At 37.7% G+C, this 21451-nt stretch overlaps 1 protein-coding gene across 7 annotated transcripts in view; it reads right to left on the reverse strand.

Annotated features, from left to right (window-relative positions):
• LOC149022325 (Tetratricopeptide repeat (TPR)-like superfamily protein) overlaps positions 1 to 21451 on the reverse strand; it is a 74644-nt gene that overhangs the window by 11190 nt on the left and 42003 nt on the right. For all 7 annotated transcript variants that reach the window (XM_089150446.1, XM_089150447.1, XM_089150448.1 and 4 more), the window contains 3 exons: positions 20171 to 20290; positions 4499 to 4603; positions 62 to 226 (listed from right to left, as the gene is read on the reverse strand). In XM_089150446.1, the coding sequence (XP_089006572.1) occupies positions 62 to 226; positions 4499 to 4603; positions 20171 to 20290 (390 nt within the window). The remainder of the gene's footprint in view (positions 1 to 61; positions 227 to 4498; positions 4604 to 20170; positions 20291 to 21451) is intronic.

Raw genomic sequence — 21451 nt, forward strand, 5'->3', positions numbered from 1 at the left:
TTTTTTTTTAAAGTATAAAATAGTAGTAATAATACGAATGATAAAATGATATTCTTGTTACAATGAGGTTTAAAATGGCCTTGGGCTCCACATTAGAACCAGCTTGCTTTATTTCTTCATATATTTTAAGTGCATCTGCTGTTTGCCCAGATAAAGCAAGAGCTGATATCAACGCACTCTTAATTTCATTTATGTTCTTCGCTGGAATCCCTTGCTCCGATACCACCTATCACCAGAGAAGGAAACAAATATATATTGAACTTAGGTAATTTCCATAGTGTTGACTAAAGCAATCAAAGCGAAGATTTCGAGAACAACATGATTCCTGCCTTCAGGGAACAAAAGAAAAAAGAAGAGAAGGGGGGTGGGGGGCAGCAACAGACTATCACAAACAAAACCAAATGACTATGATAGTTGAACCACATATATTTTCTTTTTCCAAGTGAATTAGTGGCATTTGCACCCAAAAAAGGACAAAAAGCGCTCATTCATTGGAGGGGAACATCAACTACCCTCTAGGAAACAATGTCAAAGAAATAAATAAAGACTTGTGCGTTGCATGCTTTTGCCAATCTCCCATCCATGTTAAAACCAGCTACTTATGATTTTATTAATAATAAGGTGAATGTTCTGGAGAAGTGGATTCTGTGGCCACTTTGGAAAGCACATAAAAACATGCTTATAAGTAATAATGGATGTTTACCAATGCAGACCGCCAAACTTGTAAGCATGTTGCATACATGCTTTTGCCTATTTAACTTCTCCACGTCAGAACAAGCTGCATAAATTTTAGGGATAATTATTGTTGCCCCCTTGTACTTTGATTTTATTACTACTTTATCCCCTGTACTTTTTAAAACTGCTAATCCAACCTTTAACTTTGTCTACAATTACTAATGCCCCCTACCGTTAAACTCCGTTAGTTTACTGATGATGTGGCATCTATATATTTATTAAAAATTCCAAAAATAACCCCGCAATTATCTTTTTACTTATTTACTCTTTTGTCAAGTTATAATACTACCCTTAATTAACTATGGGAAAAAATTAACTTTAAATTCACTTTTCTTTTTAAAAATAAACCACTGAATAAAGGAAAGATGTGATTTTTCTTCTCTAAAAAGAAATCACCAAATAAAGGAATGTAATTAAATAAAACTTAAAATGGAAACTAAAATATTAATAAATATCAATTTTAATTCAAAGTTGGAAATTGAAAATCACCTAATATATGCTGACCATAATATATATTACCAAATTTTCTATCAATTAGCATCTTATATGCTAATTTGTTTGTAAAATTTCCATCATGGTGATAATGAAAATTTTAAGTGGAATGTAAAAGTTTTAACAACCATAAGTATGTGGTCCCACCAAATCCAAAACTAATTCTAAAATATAAGATTTTAAAGATATAATTGACATTCAATATAGTTTCTATAAATGAGGGTAATGCAATATTTTTTACTTCTTAATTCTAAGGGCAAAATAGACATTTCATATTTGATTTTAACAGCCACTTAACACCGTTAGAAATGAGGGGGGCAATAGTAATTTCACAAAGAAGAGGGTTTGATTAGTAATAAAACCAAAGTATAAGAGGGCAATAGTAATTATCCCTAAATTTTATTAACAATTAGGTAAATGCCCAAGTTTTTAACACTTCCTGGAGAAGCATGTCGTGTGGTTGCTTTTGGAAGCATAAATGCTCAAGTTTTTATCACTTCCTGGAGAAGCATGTCCTGTGAATCCTTTGGGAAGCAAGTATCAACATGCTTATTAGAAGCTAATGTTGAGCGTATGTCAATATGACACAGACCACCTTTATTTACAATACAGAATGAGTACACGAAAGTAAAGGACAATCCAATGTGGGAGTAAACAAAGAAAATTAACATTTGGACAATTCTACCCTTGTAACCATATTACAAGGCTCCCCTTCAAGTTGGTGCAAGTACATAACCCATGTCCATCTAGCCAATATTAGAGTTTAATCTTTTGGTACTAAGCCCTTTAGTAAAGATGTTTGCTAGTTGACCACTAGAAGGAACATCTGATATAGGTAAGGCCCTGTTCAAACTTCTCATTGATGAATGCCAATCAATTTCCACATGCTTTTCCTATCACGCTGGACAGAGTTATGAGCTTTGTTAATTGCAAACCTACTATTAGATACCATAGGAACACACAAAGATCCTACTGTAACTCTTTTAGCAGTAACAGCCATGTAAGAATTTCACAGGATTTTGCCAAAATCTCAGGAAATTTTGGATATTTTAACCCCACCGAAATGAGATGGGAGGTCAAAAAGAATTTACATAACATTTCAATTGAAAATCAAGATTTTGGTATATCGAGGGGGCTGGTAGTTAAAAATTATATCCAACAAAAAACTATATACAACTAAGTCTTGCCATCTTGGTAAAAATCTCGACCAAGATTTTATCCAAGCATTAGTGTTGTCTGGTTTCAATAGAGAACAGTACAACAGCTCATATTTGAAGAGCTTTAAGCAAACAGGTACCTCAAATCAAGGGGAGTACTCGACAAGAACACAGGCAAACTCATGATTATAGTGGATTGAAGCTCCCAAAATTGAGGTTGAATTCTCTTCCTTAGTTTGAGGCAAACTATTTTTCTCTACACTATTGGAAAATGTAAAACAGTTGTTAAATGACATTGAAATTAATGTATATTGAATATCGTAGGAAGCTACAAACTCATCTTGTTGAGTTTTCTTTTCATAATATGTTTTATTTTTATTTTTTTTCTTGTTAAAAAAAAAAATCTAGTTTCCCACATAATTAATTTAAAATATGGTTGTTAAGGTGACAAGGCGAGGCGAGGCGAGGCAAAAGAGGGAAATGAAAACCAAGGCAACAAGCCGTCGCCTTGACTGAAAAATGGGCCTAGGTGGCCGCATAGGCAAACACTTTGACAATCATGATGAAAAGAAAGTATATGATGTGAATTGTATAATGTTGAAACAAATATATGTTGGATACCATGGTCGATCTAAAGCCTCATGGTGTCAAAATATCTTTTCCACCCTATAACTATTTATTTTATCTTTTGAAAATTAGAATAGTTGTGAAAATCATTAAACGATAGGAAAAATACCAGTTCTGGAATTGGACAAAACTGGTATAGTAACTTTTATGAGTTCGAACTCTAGAGAAATTTCCTAGATTTTCTGTCTTATGAATCAAAGTAGTCACATCAACTCTTATTCCCAGACAGTTACACATAAGTAGACAGTTTTATTCTAGTGAAAATTACGCCAAAGGCATCCTCTGAGGAAGTATCCAATAACCAGTTAACCACTATCACAAATAGGAAAATAAGCACAGTTACTGTCTGCAATGAACAAGTGTTTCCATATCTTTCTTGATTAAACTCCTAAAGCTGTCCAGGAAACTCATGAGGTTCCCATTGCATCTGAGTTTGTCCTAGCTGGATTTCTACCAGTCTGCCAGTTGGTTTCATTCTCTCCAAACATGCCTGAAATTCCTTCTCATAGTGCCAGTTGGTTGCATTTTTTTACTTTCATAGCCAGCACTTTCCATGGCCCTTGGGCATTCTCCCTTGATTATATCTATTTTCTCTCTCAAGTTTGATCTAACAGAAATATTTCCAATGCCTTCTTGAAAAAAGACTTTCAAACCTCTAAAGATAGCTTGCATTTCCAAAGGCAATACCACTAGCTCCTCCCTCTTTCCTGCAAATGCTATAAAAGGTCTTCCTGTTGCTGATCTGACTACTCCACAAGTTCTAACCAAGTTACCTAGAGCTACATCTCAATGCAATGTTTCAAATGTGGAGGAGCCTTGATCCAAGACGATGTTTCTTATGAACAATCATGTCCACTACATTCTTAAATCAACCATGGTAAGCCATAGGCATGATAGAGCAAACTTCTTTTAGTGCATCTTCATTTCTTGGTCTACTTGTGCCAACTTCTTTTAAATGCATGTCATTTCCTTCGCAATCATGAGATAGTATTTCAAACAAGCAGAAATCAATAAAGCTAGTGTCTACAAAGTTTTTAAAGTAAGATTTTCTAGAAGAAATATCCATGTCCAGGAAAAAGGGAACCTTCAGAAGCAGTGCAGGATCATATCATGGGTGCTTGTAAGCATACTTCAGCCTAAGTACCACTGCAATGCAATATTCTATCACCATGCACTAGCATGCATTCCACGACCTGCTCCTAGAGACATTTAATGTGCTATCACACTAACCGCCAACATAAATGGAAAAGGAATAGAGAAGCAGCCTTTGGTGAGGCTAATCTATAATGAGAACTTCAGGTAACATAGACACTTTATTTCAAAACAAAAAAATAAGATACAAAGAAAACCAGTTGGATGGATTACTTGGGCTTTTATTGTTACAAATGGAGGAATTTTTCTCATCTTTATTAGTATATATTTCTACAGAATGCTCATAAGTATGATCAGTTACATAAATGATTCATCACCTTATCAGAAAGAAATACCTGTTTTGCCTTCTCATACTGTCCACAATTAACATACGCATATATGAGTGCCATGTAAATATGCTTTGTTACTTGAACTGCAGCACGTGTCATTTCTTCATAATACTGCAAGCAGATCACAAATGGAATATCTTAGATTCGTAAGGCATATCCCAGGAATGGATTCTTAGTTTGTACGAAAACAGAAGTAGGCCAGCAGCAAGGTTAACAGAAAAAGGCATAGCATGGTTTCCAATGAATGCATACGTTTTAGGTAAGTTACACAAAGTAATTCAAAGATAGGGTTAATCTTTTGTTACTGCTGAATCTCTCAGAAGGACATAACCAAGCCTATATGAAGCAAAATACTATATGTCAATTTTAAGACAAGTGACAATCCTGATACGACATAAAAACGATGTACAGTCAGTGGTTTAAGTTGATGGCATAAGATATATCTGACAAAAGACAGCATGACTCATATTTACAAAAGGGTTATCTCCTGTAAACCTTAACACAACCCATCAACCTGTCACCTGACGCTGACAAGAGTTTGGCAGGTTAGAGTTACCAAAATTTTGATACAACAGGAGACAATTAATCTATGTGTCTTAGGTGTGTAACCTGCCTACCCTACTGTACTCATTAGCTTTTTAACTATAAATACTAGAATATTAACAATACTTGGGTAAATACCCTCAATTTCATCTTCATGTGAATGAGAATAGGAGGAACGAAACATTGCCCATACCGTACTCTTTGAAAGGAAAGGTCCCAAGGTAACTATTTTAATTGCCTGTGTTGGTGATATACTTGTGATAGGCACTGATGGGAAGATATATTGAAACTGTAAACTATCTTGAGTCAAGAGTTTGAAATAAATCATCTAGGAAAGTATAGTACTTCCAAGGGATTGAAGTTGCTTGTTCTGGTAAAGGAATATTTCTATCCTGAAGAAAGTATGTCCTAGACTTGTTATCTAAAACAGACTTACTAGGCTGTCACCCACGTGATACTCCTCTGGAAGTTGCTACTCCACTCAAGGACAAAGAAGGGGAACCCGTTCATAAAGGTTGATATCAAGGACTGGTGGAAAGCTAATCAACCTATCTCATACACAACCAGACAAAGCTGCTGCAGTTAAGATTGTGAGTTCATGCATGATGCACATTCCAATCACAAGCCTACCATTTTTCAAATTCTTCATTATTTGAAATCAACTCCAGGCAAGGGTGTTGCTGTCCCCACGTGATCATCTTCATATTGAAGCCCACATTGATGCCTAGGAGTGCTCATATGATTAAAAGTCCACGTCAGAATAGTGTACTTTCGTCAGTGGAGATATGGTCACTTCGCGCAGGCAAAAGCAGAATGTTTTCGCAAGATCTAGTACTTGAGCCAATTCCGAGCATGGCTCAAGGGGTTTGTTAACCATTATGGCTATGTGGTCTACTTGAAGATCTTGGTCTGCCAATATCCCTTACTATTATGCTTTATTGAGACCATAAAGCTACTATAAGCATAGCCAATAATCCAATACAACATGACAGGAGTAAAAATGAAGAGATTGACAAGCTTTTTAGCAAAGAGAGTTTGGAAAGTGGCGAACCTCTATTATATTTTGGTGTGGTCTGAAGATCAAGTAGCAATTGTGTTGAAAGGTTTGAGAAAATCCTGACTTGTGTCAAAAAGACATAGCAGGTCCTTTATTTATATTAGGAACTACCTAAAAATAGAAGAGATCTTTCCAATGTCAAAATATTACACAGAGAATAATAGAAGAACCTAACATAAAAATTGTACCCTTAATGAAATAACTAATATTAACACTATTGCTGCCTTGCAACACTCCCCCTCAAGTTGGAGCATAGATATTTATCATGCCCAACTTGCCAATGATACTATTGATCCTTATAATCAAGCTGTTTGTAAGAACATCAGCCCGCTGATTGTCAGAGGTAACAAAAGTGACACTAATAAGTCTAGCCTAAATCTTTTCTTTGATGAAGTGTCTGTCAATCTCCACATACTTGGTCCTGTCATGCTATACTGAGTCATGAACTATGTTGATTGCTGATTTGCTATTTGAATTAAGATATATAAGAATATCTAAATCTGATCCAAGCTCTTGGAGCAGCCCTTACCTCATAAATACTTTGAGCAATTGCCCTAAACTCAGCTTCTATACGGGACTTGCAACCACTGCTTGTTTCTTGCTTCTCCAGGCCACCAGGTTACCTCCCACATATATACAATATCTAGAGGGATAACTCTTACAATCCAGACACCCTGCCCAGTTTGCATTTGTGCATGCCTCGATTTTTAAGTTACTATGAGCTGAAATTAGAATCTACTTCTTGGAGTAGCCTTCAAGTACCTCAAGATCCTGTACATTGCATCTAAGTGTGAGGAGTAAGGATCATGCATATATTAACTAACTAGACTAATTGCAAATGTTATGTCTAGTCTATTATGAGATAAGTAGATCAACTTCTCCACCAAATTTTGACAGATTTGTCTTGTCCATCGGTTCTCCTCCTTTAGCCTTCAAGTTTAGATTAGACTCCTCAATAGGAGTCTCCGCTGGCTTAAACCCTAAAATTCCAGTTTCTTCCAATAGGTTCAGAGTATACTTCCTTTGATAGAGGAAAACACCACAAGCTGAATATGCCAACTCCAGCCCTAAGTTCCCAAAATTCCTTCAAGGCTGAATCTCCTTCACAATGCTCTCTGTGATCACAATATCATCCACAAAGACTAGAAGTATAATGGTATGGGAACTTTCTTTCTTGATGAATAGGGTATAATCTGCATTATTATACTTGTAGCCATTGGAAATCATCGCTTTATGGAATCTCCCAAAATCAAGCCCTAGGAGACTACTTCAGCCCATACAAAGCTCTCTTCAGCTTGCACTCTTTCCCATGAGTCTCAGTGGCAGCATACCCAAGTGGCACATCCATATATACCTTCGCTTGAAGTTCTCTCAGGAGGAAAGCATTCTTCACATCTAGTTGTTGTAGGTCCCATCCTCATTTACTGCACATGAAAGGACAGCTCAAATTGTATTCATCTTGGCAATTGGAGCAAATGTTCCTTGGAACTCAATCCCATAAGTTTAAGTGAAACCCTTGGCCACCAACCTTACCTTGTATCTCTCCACGGACCCGTCTGCCTTGTATTTAACAATAAACACCTATTTGCACACAACAGTCCTATTTCTTGAAGGCAAAGACACCAGTTCCACACTTTTATTTATTTATTTAGAGCTTGCATTTCTTCATCCACTACTACATTCCAGTTTGAGTGAGACAATAATTTATGCCATGTGTTGGGAATAGAAGTAAAGGCCAAGGAGGAAACCAAGCTTTGAAATTTAGGGGACAGGGATTGATATCATAGAAGAAATTTTGGTCGAAATTGTAGAAACTTAGACCAAAATGCCTGCATTTTTGAAAAACAAAATGAAATTTCAATTATTTTGGAAAAGTTACAGGTTTCGACTGAAACCATATGAAATTTCGATTGAAACGACATGAAATTTCGTACCATTTTGAAACATTGCACTCACAGGTTATAAATTAACCTGTTTTGAGCGGAACCAGCGAAATATCACAGGTTCCGCTAATTTCGACCGAAAGTGCAAGGCTAATTTTCGACCCTAAACCCCTTTTTCCCCATTTCTCTTACATTCAACCCTCTTTTCACCTCATTTTAACAACTCCTTTGCATTCCTTCTTCAATCTTTCTCCTCCATTGTTGAGATTTTGAGAATCAAAGAAGGTGAGTTAACAAACTTCTGTATTTTTTATTTTTGTTTTGTTTATGGCTCAAATTAACTTAGATTAATTTCAAATTAAAGTATGTCTAGCCTAGAGTGTTGACCAAAGAATTTGTGATGTCAAAAATTATTTTTGGTTCTTCCTAGTATTTTTTTAATTTATTTTTCTGTTATTAAAAAAATATTTTGTAAATTATATATGTTGAAGTTTGGGCTTTTACTGTTCACATGAACAGTAACATGAACAATGTTCCCATTATTCCATGTTTCCTTTTTAGATATGCTATTCTTTCTAATGTAGGAATCTTGCTACACAAGTTTTGGTAGTTTCAAGAAAGCATAGTTTCTATTTTCTATTAGTTACTAATTTCATAACTTTCCTTTTTTAGTACTTTCTATTTTGGACAGATTTTATGAGTTAGTTTTACTAGAAAATTATGTCCATAAGTTGTACTTTTTTATTTCCTTTTTTAGAGGGCAAGATGGCTTGCTTCTAAAGTTGTAATCTTGATTATTGATATCTATAAATAAAAGGCTGCAATTCTAGGAGTGAAAAAACCTAGAATCGTAGGCCTATGTGATTCCTATCAATTTTTCTTCTTTCTTCTTCTCTTCTCTTCTTTTTTTTTTCTTCTTAGTTCTTCTTGTTATTACACTGTTTTGGTTGATTAAAGTTTATTTTCTAACATGGCATCAGAGCAAGTTTAATCAACCTAGGGACTGTTTTCTCTCTTTTGGCTGCCCAGATTTTTTTTTCCCCTTCTTTTTTCCTTTTTTTATCTAGGGCAGCCCCAACCTTCGTTGCAATAATTGTGAATGGCTGTCCTTTAACTTTTGAAGCACCAAGTATCTTTGTATTAATACTACAAAAGGCCCAAGCTTTCTAGAGATATGTCTACCTATTTGATTCAATTGAGGTTGCTACTACCCTGCTTTTTGTGCAAATCTGAAATTCGATCTGCACTATACTGATGTTCTGGGATTCCTCTTGATTCTGGCGAAGATATGTCCATAATTCAGATTGCAAGACCTAAGTATTGCCTTCCATTGTTTGTGCTATAAGTTCTACTGTAAGTCGTATACTAGTACAGTAGTACCCCTGTTTCATTGAATTTCTCTGTTCCGAAAACTTATGCTGCTCCGTCTTGCTTTACTACTACTTCTGTTGTTTATTTAGAATCAAGTTTAGCCTTCTCTTTATCTAATACTTCTAACAAAGACCTAGAGGACTACTTTTCCTTAATATCGAGATCTATTAGAGTTAAAAATCTAGCGGAAGTTTGCTGCCATGGTTCGAGGTACAACGCAAGATGTTTATTTTCTTCTAAAGATCAGTCTGCACTAGCGGGACCTTAGGGATGTTTTTTTATTAACTATGAATTTAATCCAATTTTCACTTATAGTGGCTGTTGTTTTTCTTTTTTCGTAAACATATCTGATATTATCTGCTACTGCAACAACTGTTACTGCACTTCTTCTGAGGTATTCTCTGCCTTGTTGGTCTGATTCTACTCAGTTTCTAAGTATTATCGTGGGTGCCACTGCTAAATATTATAGTGGATTGTAATTCTAAGATTCCAAGATGGTTCAGTAATTTTCTCCTGATTTAATTTGCTCCTGCCTTATTTGAGGGTTAGTGGTGGTCCATAAAAAAAAATTCCCTGGTGAACAAGACTTTGTCCTATAAGACAATTTACTGCTGCTTGATCAGCTTTATTGGTTAAAGTTAGTTTGGGAAAGAATAAGGTGACTAATGAGAGAGAGGAGAAGATGGAAGTAGTGACTTTGTTGTGGAGGCTCGTATAGAACTCATGAGCACTCCTCAAAATAACTTCACTATATATAGGCTAATTTACAAGTCTATTCTATATAGGAAAGCATCAACCAATTTTGATTGGTATAAAACACTTAATTACCGCATCTTTTTCCTATCGAGAGTTAGCGCAAGGCACTAATTCTCAATGGATCTGTACTTTCCCATATTGCCCTTTCCTAACACTCCCCCCCTCAAGCTGGAGCATATATATTACTCATACCCAGCTTGTTACAAATATAGGTAACCATTGTATTCCCTAGAGCTTTGGTGAACAAATCTGCTAGTCGTTCTCCAGTCCTCACATGCTTGGGGGATATTATGCCTTGTAGTAACTTCTCACGAACAAAGTGGCAATCAACTTCAATATGTTTGGTACATTCATGAAAAACTGGATTTGATGCTATATGAACTGCCGCTTGATTATCACACCATAACTTCATTGGTGTGTCATCAATAATTCCTAATTCCTGGAGTAATTGTTTTATCCAATACCATCTCGCATGTTACCTGTGCCATAGCACGATACTCAGATTCTGCGCTTAATCTTGCTACCATAGTTTGTTTCTTACTCTTCCATGATACAAGATTTCCTCCAACGAATGTGCAGTAGCTTGTAGTTGATCTTCTATCAATAGGTGATCCAGCCCAATCAGCATCAGAGAATCCTTCAACATTTCCTATGTCCATGATTAGTGTAAAGAAGTCCGCATCCTGGTGCTTTCTTAAGATACCTCAGAATTCGTATAACTGCATCCCAGTGTGATGTTCATGGGGCAAACAAAAATTGACTCACAACACTGATAGGAAAGGCAATGTCAGGTCTAGTCACAGTTAGATAATTCAGCTTCCCAACAAGCCTGTTGTACTTCTCTGGATCATCAAGAATGGTTCCATCTTCTGGCATTAACTTTAAGTTACATTCCATGGGAGTGTCTATTAGTTTTGATCCCAACATTCCTGTTTCAGAAAGAAAATCCAGTACATACTTCCGTTGAGATAAGAAGATGCCCTTTGTTGATTGGACAACTTCAACTCCTAGAAAATACTTTAACTTGCCCAAGTCATTGGTCTGAAATTTCTCTTGTAAAAATAGGCCTTTAACCAATCAATTCCTGAAGTGTCATCTCCTGTAATGAAAATATCATCAACATAAACTACAGGAAAGATTTTGCCTACATCAGAGTTTTTAAAGAATACAGAGTGATCACTTTCACAACGAGTCATCCCAAATTCTATTACAATAGTAGTGAATCGTCCAAACCATGCTCGAGGTGACTGCTTAAGACCATATAATGATTTGCGGAGGCGACAAACCTTATTCTTCTCCCCCTAAGCAACAAACCCAAGTGGTTGCTCCATATACACTTCCTCATGCAGATCTCCATGAAGGAAGGCATTCTTCACATCCAACTGAAACAAGGGCCACTAGTAGCTAGCGGTAAGAGAGATTAAAATGCGGATGGAAGCAAGCTTGGCAATATGCGAAAAAGTATCAACATAATCTACGCCATAAACTTGAGAATAGCCCTTTGCAACGAGACCGAGCTTTCAGGTGAGCTAAAAAACCCTCAGGATTAACTTTCACAGTGAATATCCACCTACAACCAATAGCTGTCTTTCCTGAGGGTACATGCACAAGATCCCAAGTCTGATTGTCTTCTAAGGCTTGTAATTCTTCGTTCATTGCACTGACCCACCCAGGATTAGATAAGGCTTCAAGAATATTCTTAGGAATAGGATAAGTCTCTATAGTAGATAGAGAAGTAGAGAACCCAAGTGATAAAGTAGAATATGGAATAAAATTAGAGATGGGATACTGAACACAAGAACGAGTACCTTTCCGAAGAGCAATGGGAATATCAAGGTTAGATTTGGCAGGGATGTCTATAGGATCAGCAAACGAAGTCGGCACAGAGGTAGAGACCGTAGGTGCGAGGGGGGGAGGCGGTGGTTTCGGACGGCGTGTGTACACTTAGGTGATGTCTAGTGGAGGTGGAGGTGAAGGAACTGTACCTTGTGGAAACACACTTTGAAGAATACATAGATCATCATTTAGGTCAGTTAAACTATGAGATTCAGTAGAAAAAGGAGTGGACTCAAAAAATGACACATCTGCAGTAACAAAATATCTTCGTAAGTCGGAAGAATAACAACGATATCCCTTTTGAGTGCGAGAGTACCCCACAAACATACACTTTAGTGCACGAGGATCAAGTTTAGAGATCCCTAGGCGATGATTACGAATGTAACATACACAACCAAATACGCGGGAGGCAAAGTAAATAAGGGAGATGAAGGAAATAACGAGAGAATAACGAATGCCGCCTTTTAGGACAGATGAAGGCATCCTGTTAATAAGATAACAAGTAGTTGAAACTGCATCAGCCCAAAAGGATTTAGGAACCTTCATCTCAAGTAAAAGAGAATGGGTGACCCCAATAAGTGTCTATTTTATCTTTCTACAACCCCATTTTGTTGAGTATCGACACAGGAGGATGGTGAAGAATCCCATTAGAAGCCATAAATTTACAAAAAGAATCAGAGAAACATTCTTTGGCATTATCACTACAAAAAGTACGAATAGGAACACCAAATTGAGTACGAGTTTCAATAACAAAATTGCAAAATATGTCAAATAATTTTGAACGATTTTTCATTAAATAAAGCCAAGTGACTCTTGAAAAGTCATCGACAAATGTAACAAAGTATCTATAACCTAAAGTAAAAGTAACAGGACAGGGTCCCCACACATCAAAATGAACTAAAGAGAAAGGGTGGTTTGATCAATTATTTATACGAGGGGGAAAACTCACACGATAAAGTTTTCCAAATTGGCAAGACTCACAGTCCAACTTAGAAAGAGAATGAAAACTTTTATATACCAATTTTAGGTTTTTCCAAATAGGGATGCCCCAACCGACAATGTATTTGATGGGGGATGGAAATACTAGAACAAGCAGTAGAGGATATCTCCTCGAATAGATACAACCCCCTAGACATACGGCCTCTACCAAGCATCTTCTTCGTCGTAAGATCCTGAAATAAACAATATTCAGAAAAGAATTTCACCAAACAGTTATTAGTGGAAGAAAATTTATGAACAGATAATAAATTAAAACGCAAATTAGGTACGTAAAGAACTGAGGGTAAGGTAATGGATGGAGTGAGTTGAACTGTACCCACTCCTTAACATTGATATGAAAGCCATCAGCAAGTGTAACCAAAGAGGATGATGGAACAAAAGAGGAAAATATACCTGTAGCCCTGGTCATATGATCAGAAGCTCCTGAATCAATGATCCATGGGCGACATGTGGTTGAAAGGCAAGCAATAGCATTACCTGTCTGAACGAGGGTGGCAGTGGCAGATTGTGGTTGAGTGGCCTAAAACTGAGTGAAACGAATATAATCTTCCTCAGTCATCTTTACAGTCTTACCCTCAGGATGAACTCTAGTAGTAGACGCTGATTCAGAGGTGATGATTTCATTCACCATGTATGGGGGCTTCCCATGAAGCTTCCAACAATATAGTTGAATATGTCCTGGACAACCACAATGATGACAAGTCTTAACTTGTCTGTACTGTCAGTAGAGTTGTGTGAACCCGAATATTTTCCAGTATTATTTCCTTGAGTTCGTCTTATATTCTGGTCCACAGGGGCCTGTCCTTTAGAAGTTCCTTGGGAAATTGTAGCCAAAGCTGAATTTTCTGTAAAGTTATTGGTATTCTCCCTTGCAACACGAAGAACTCTTGAAAATGTGTCAGCTAAAGTGGGTACATGATCACTACCAAGAATTTGTGCTCTAATTGCCTCAAACTCCTTTCCAAGACCTCCCAAAAAACCCATAATAGCTAATTGCTCTCTTTGATTTTGCATAGTTTTGACATCAGAGGAGATAGGTAGAAGAGAGTTTAGTTTTTCATACATTCTTTTAAAATCTGCAAAATATTAGGTAATATCTCTACCTTTCCTATCTACTCGATAAAATTCATGGGACAATTTGTAGATTCTAGCTGACCAGAATACAACACATTCAAATACTCCCATAATTCTTTCACAGTTTGTAAGTGAGTAACCAAATCTACAATATTATCGGCCAAGGAATTAAACATCTACCCAAGTATTTGAGCATCAACAATTGCCCAAGTATCATCATCTTTAGGTACAGTCTTAGTCAAATGATCTATCTGTCCCGTCCATAAAGAACAATTCTAATTATAGCCCTCCACTGGTGGAAATTTGATACAGCCTCCAATTTCTTCCCAGTTAACTGATGAGGAGAGGATGAAGAAATAATTCCAGTCATGGTATTTTTACTTGAAGTTTTTCCCATATCCAAACACAATTAAACCAAATCAGATTAATCTCAGAAATCGGAAATCAGAAACAGATTAATCCCAGAATCAGAATTAATTCTAGAATAATCCCCAGAATCAAATTAACCTCAGAATCAAAATTAATTCCAGAAACGAACCACCATATATTGAACCACTTGAACCAATAGAGCAAACCGAACCAACTCAAAACCAGATTCAAAAGCGAGATTCTCTCAGCCCTAAACAGATTGTGAGTGAGGAAGGCGACGACGGTCACTCTTCCTCAGCCCCAAATCACAGAAAATGAAATTTTCTTCATCAATCGGAGATTTATCGTAACTGAGAATGGCAAATTCTGGCACAAATCTAGCATCAATCGAGGCAACAATCTTGAGAAGAGATCAATGCACAGCTCTCTCCTTGAAAAGAAAGCTCAGTCTGCATCGATCTTTAACAGAGACACCCAAATAGTGGCAGTGTAAGGAGCTACATCAATCTTCAAACAAACACCACCAACACTGTGGGAAGAACAGTCATTTATATGGCTTTCTCTTGTATCTAGAGTTTTGCTTCCTTTCTTTTGCAATCTGTTTGTATTTTAGAGGAAGAAGAAAATATAAATCATAATGTCAGTTTCAAGACATCTTGTAACTCTTGGCGTTAGTAGATCAAGTGTACATTCTGTTTTCATTGAGTTACTGTAATTACAGTGTTCTGTGGTCGCAATTTGTTCATCTTTTAGTGGAAGAAGAAAATTATTGTAACATGCTATGTGTCTTTTGGAAGATTTTTTTTTTTTTTTTCACTTTTTCAACAATTTTATTACTTCAAATCTGAAACGTCACTTTTTCAACAATTTTATTACTTCAAATCTGAAACGATTTGCCTTGAAAGCATTTAAGCTGGAGAGGCACTCCTATGTGAATTGGGCTTCTCAAAACCATAACACTGTGGATTACTTGGAGGTTGAATCAGAGAGCAATGAAATAATATCTCACATCAGGAATCAAAGGAAGGTTTATCAAATAAATAATGTCATTGTTTGCTTCTCTCCCTTTGTAATTTGTTCAGTACTTACGGACGTGTTTGGATGAATAATTTTCAGTTCTAGCTGTACCCACATCGATATTGATCATCTGGTACCTTGAGCTCTATATAAATAGATCAGCAAAGAAAGAAGACGAGTAGTTAGTGAGAGAGGGAGGAGAGGCAATGGAGAAGCAACAACAAGCTCACACAGGCTGTGTTAGTGCTTCCATACCCAAGCCAAGGCCGCATAAACCCAACCCTCCAATTCTCCAAACGTTTAGTCTCAAAAGGCCTGAAAGCCACACTTGCAGTAACCATTTTCATCTCCAAATCCATGGAATCCTAAACTAGTTCAATTGGTAGTGAAACCATCTCAGATGGCTTTGATGATGGTGGTTTCTAAGAAGCTGAAAGCATGCAAACCTTTCTCTCATGTGTAAGAGAAAGGGGTTCAGAAACCTTAACTGAGCTCATAAAGAAACAGATTGACTCAAGTTATTCTTTCACTTTCCTTGTTTATGATCATTTCTTGCCATGGGCTTTAGATGTAGCCAAAGAGTTTGGTTGGGTTACATCAATTATTCTTCACTCAGTCTTGCGTTGTTGACAACATAAAGTACAATGTGAAGAAGCGAGTGGTACCGTTTCAGTTCCTGGGCTACCACCACTTGAACCGAAAGAACTGCGATCTTTTGTTTATGTAGTAGGATCTTATCTTACATGGAGCTAGTTTTGAATCAATTCTCCAATATAGATAAAGCAGATTGGGTTCTTGTGAATTCCTTTGACAGCTTGGAGGTTGAGGTGAGTCAGGTGACTATAGAAATATTTATACTTGTTTTGTTCTTCTTGAACCGATTTGCCTCCAAGCCTCCAAGCAGGAGTTATTGATGTTGTACTTTCATAATTTGGCTTCATTTGCTTTCAGGTTTTGACATATGAATGGGTACTTTGGACTTCTATGGATTGATCTATGATAGGGCCCTGGGATTGTAGTATTATGCTATAGTGAAGGAGAGAAGGGAGATTAGGGTTGATTAGGGGTTATAAATAGGGGTAAGATGTGAGTAGTAGGGGGGATTATTTTTATGAGTGTTTGGGCAGCTGTAGGTTGTGGGCAGTAGTGTGTTGTGGGGGTGACTAGCACCATTGTAACCAGTTTATCATTGTTCTTCGTTATTCTATCAATTAAATAATATTAGTTTTGCATTTGATTTGTGGGTTCTTAAAAAATTGGTATCAGAGCATTGACGATCTCTGGGAATATACAGACACCGGATTGTCCATGTTTTCTAGTGAAGGCAATGTGCAAGAATGGCTTCTTGAAGTATTGTTATTCTGTTGGGAACACCAAACTAAGAAGGAGAGAAGGTTGAGTGAGGTTCTCCAACATTTGGAAGGAGATGCACTGTATTGGGTGTACGATAGATCGTGGTTTGAATTTACTTGGGTCGGGTGTCGATTGGAGCAGACAGTCAGCGTCTTTCCCATAGTTGTAAATGGGGCCGTTGCTTCTTTGGTCGTATCTTGCTGGTGAAGAACAAAACACGCCTGGCTTCCCAGCCGTTGCAAACACTGAGCGAGAATGGTAAGGGGCGCACAGCACAAACAATGTCATTGCGCGGGGATGCGATTTGCTTTTTTTGGGGGCAAACAAAGCCGTCCGGCCCTACCGGATTAGGCTTTCGAAGAAAGGCCTTGGAGTTTCTAAGAAGCCATGAAAATAGACTTCGGTTATGGCAAAGACTCAAAACAAAATTTGAGTTTGCACAATATTGAAACAATGATCATGCAATCGCAAGGAAGAGGAAGTGGATCTACGAAGGCGGAAATTGCTGATGAAGCCATGATTAATTCCAGAGTTGTTCAGGCTTGCCTCGATAATTGAAACAGTGTCATTGAAGTTTTATCTGAGTTATCCACTAATGAGGAAAAAGACAAGAAACATAGGAATGGGGTGCAGAGGCTTTTCCGGATTGAAAGAAAGGTGGATTGGGAAGCAAGAACTCTGGCAAAACCACCATGGGTGATGGCGGTAGCTATGGAAGGGGACTTGTCAGCACCATGGGAGATGAAACGTGAATTCCTGCAAAAATCTGGTGTGACGTGGGTACGATTACCAAATGAGTTTTTTCCCATTGAGGAATATCTCCAAGATTTGGTTATCCGGTTAGATTTAATGGCGAAATCTTTTGATTATTTTATGCGATTGTCTACAGCTCTGAAGAGGAAGGAGAAATTACAATCAACAGCTGCAAATAAGGAAATTGGGGTTGGGATCGCAAGAGAAGAGAGAAGGAAGAAAGGGGTGAACCGGGCAGCAGTTGGACCACTAACCTTGGTCTGGTCATTTCATGTGGGTCAGTTTATAAAAGCAGTGAAGTGGGTTATGAGAAGCACAGTAACTTCAAAATACCCACGACCCACTTGGTTGACTTATAAGTTAATTAATCAGAAATTAAGTTATGGGCCTTCTATTGGTTATATTTTCTAGCCTAGCCCAGCAGGAGAAAAGTTGGAAGTTGAGGTTGTTTTCGGTGCACACGAGCACACTTCATTGCACATGCTAACAGAGACGCTTCCATTCGAGCACCTGAAAGCAATTACTATGTGTCGCATTCCTTTTGTAATGCATCCTTTTGCAACTTCGGCATCAAGCAGCGCATTTTCCCCCGCCAACTATGCAAGGGACTTTGTAGAATGGCCTACTTTTGGTCGCTTCCTGTGTACATTTGTAGAAAATAAATGCATCGTTCTCAATCTTGTAGGGGAAAGGGCTGCAAATGACAGTATGGCAACCAGTGCTGCTAATCCACTGCAGGTCCTTAACTCATATATTTACATGAAACTGAGGGCAGCAGGAGTTGTGCTTTATATGGGTCCTAATGTCACTGCTGTTCAGCTGAATTCAGTTCCACTGGCTATTCCTGGTGTACCCGTTAACTCAGCTGAAGTTTCCAAGGTTTTTCTTCATTTGGGTTGCTTGGAGTTATGTGGATATTCAATCTGTTGGATTCCAAGGAGGTGTGTTGTGAAAAATGTCGAACTAGTATGGTTGTGTGGCAAGCACGTGAAGACCAAGATTCCAATTTTCCATCACGTTGAGGACAAGGTGATTTTTGAGGGGCCGGTAATGACAAGGCCATAGGATTGCAGTATTATGCTACATTGAGGAGAGAGAGGGGAGATTAGGGTTGATTTGGGATTATAAATAGGGGTAAGATGTGAGTAGTAGGGGGAATTATTTTTATGAGTGTTTGGGAAGCCGTAGGCTGTGGGAAGCAGTGTGTTGTGGGGGTGACTAGTACCATTGTAACCAGTTTATGATTGTTCTTCGTTATTCTATCAATTAAATAATATTAGTTTTGCATTCGATTTGTGGGTTCTTAAAAATCTACCATGTGTTTTTGTCAAAAAATTCTTAGCTCAAATGGAAGAGCACCTAGAAACTTTCTAGGGAATGATGGTTCAATCCAATCAGGATTCATGTTGTTAATTTTCCTCTTTAACTACAATAGGAGGTACACAGTACACTGTTTTATGAATTACTATTAAACTTCTTTTATTTTGTACATTACTTCTTTAACTACAATAGTAGGTAAATTCTATTCTTGGTTTATAATTTTATTGTGAAAATATATACAAATGCAAAGCTCGAGGAGTAAAGAAAGGACTACTCATCATGTTAAATTATAAAAAAAGATGCTAGGAAGGCGATGCACTAGTCGAGCAGTCGAGCAAGGGCATCTGATCTCAAGACCGGGGGGGGGCATGGCAGTGACTATAGCTGGAAACTCTTAGAGGTGGATGGGCCAAAACTCATTGAAACAAGACTCTGATCAGCCCGAACTTAGTCCAGTCCTATTAGAGATGGACAAGCTACTTTTATAGATGGGAAGGAAGAACCACTGATAGCATTTGCAGCTTCTCTCCGATCAAAAGGGGTTGGACAGTACGGTTCTTCTGTTCTTACAGCCGTGGCAAGAGAGATTGATTATCCAATAGCAGGTGCTATTGGGATAGGGGACCCACTCTTTCTTCGAAATGGTATGGGGATATATATATACCACCCCCTATTAATATGTTAATATATATTATTGTGGGATGAAGTTAAAGTAAATTTGTTTAGCCTTTTTTTTTAAATGTTTTATTTAAAAAAAAAAATGTGCCCAATTTATCCATACCATACAAGATTATATGCCCATTTTACTAGAGAAATATGCACATATTGTGCAAAACCATAAAAGATTTCAGCACCCAATTTGCTCAAATGGGCACAGAAGCATAAAAAACTGATTGTGTGCCAATTTGCCCAAATTGGCACAGAATCATTGCCATACAACCCCTTAATGGAAGTACAGTTTCTGTCTATAAGCCTGAAAACTTGAATCCCTAAAGACTACCTTGAGAGAGAGTTCCCTGGACATAAACTACAGACGAGGCACACTACATTAATTAACCAGGAAACAGAAGTCCCAACTACAATAAATTCACATGAAGAAAATTTCTTTTAGAATAAGACAACCTCATAAAGTTACTGCAGGTAGCACAATGGTCAAAATAAGCAGAACTTCTTTCATTTCAGGGAAAATGATGACCAAAGCCCCCCCCCCCTTTATATTCTTCTTGAGCAAAGGTCCTGCATCAAAGATGCATGAAAATATTTTGGGACAACAATATGCAAGCAGAAATTTTTATATGGACAACAATGATCAATACTCTGGCAACCTCAAAGTCATCAATAGAGTACCTTTTTAATGTCTTCTTCAGTTTCACAAAATCCAATTAAAAGACTAAAAGTCTGTGAATCTGGTTTAACACCTGCACGTTCCATTTGCTTGAAAACCATCAACCCTCCACTGATGTTTTTCTGGAATGTACAATAAATCATATATTAACCATAGCAATTCAATTAAAATAAAAAGAGAAAAAGACCAGAAACCATATGACAAGTGAATACTATAACTAATACGACATGCAAAAATATCCCAATAAATAGATTTCCCCCCACCCCCACCCACCCTATCTGTTGATTTGCAGCATATATCATAAGGGAGAAAGAAAAAAATGCAAGTCCATAATACAAGACAGCAAGTAGACAAGGACACAAGGAAGATACACGTCCAGGAAAAATCACTTCCATATGGTCAACTTAACAGTCTGTGGAAGCAACCAAGGCCTTTTGAGACGCATGCCTAATGTAGTCCTTCGTCATGTCTGATCTTCCTTTCTTAGACGAGTCATCCCTTCAGTTCCTCCTCTCTGCCTTTTCTCTCCCCAAAAGCCATCCTTCTTCTCCCCCTGATCCTGGCTTGTCACAACCTGAAGTCCCCTGTTCAGGTCCAACCCTCCCTTAACAAGATAGCGATAGTGCAGATAGCAATAGTGCTGTTGGACTTTGTCCATCTGGGCTCTTAGACTCTGAAATCTCAAAATGGAAGAACTGCCTTTTGATCACTTCCTTGGGAGGAGATGATGTAACCCCCAAATTGAGGGCCTGTCTTCAGAATCCTTTGGTTGAATCCAGCAGTAAAATAGGGCTTTAAACACCCAGCAATTAGGTCTTGGTATACAGCAGCTGTTTCAGGGTTAGATACACCCTGCAGCTAAGGGATTTAAGCTTCTAAACCCCATGGTATAGGGTTTCTATCACTTCCTAGGGAAGAGATGATGTAAACCCCAAAGTGAGGGCCTGTCTTCAGGATTCTTCGGTTGAATCCAGCAGTAAAATAGGGCTTTAAATACCCAGCAATTAGGTCTTCTAGGGAATTCAGTGGTATACAGCAGCTGTTTCAGGGTTAGATACACCCTGCAGCTAAGGGATTTAAGCTTCTAAACCCCACGGCTAGAGTTTCTAGAGATATAGGGGGAGTTAAGGTTGATGAAGAAGAAGAAAAGGATTTGGCCAGCAGGTTTACGGTCAGGTTTTGATGAAATCAAATCTGATTTCTGCTTCCTTAATGATCAGTACAATTAGGATTTTCTCAATTTCTAGGGTTTCTAAAGGGGAAGCTAGGGTTAAGATTGGAGT

The sequence above is a fragment of the Hakea prostrata genome, chromosome 3, assembly GCF_041222555.1.
Source record: "Hakea prostrata isolate BN-2017 chromosome 3, UWA_Hpros_2, whole genome shotgun sequence".
NCBI lineage: Eukaryota > Viridiplantae > Streptophyta > Magnoliopsida > Proteales > Proteaceae > Hakea > Hakea prostrata.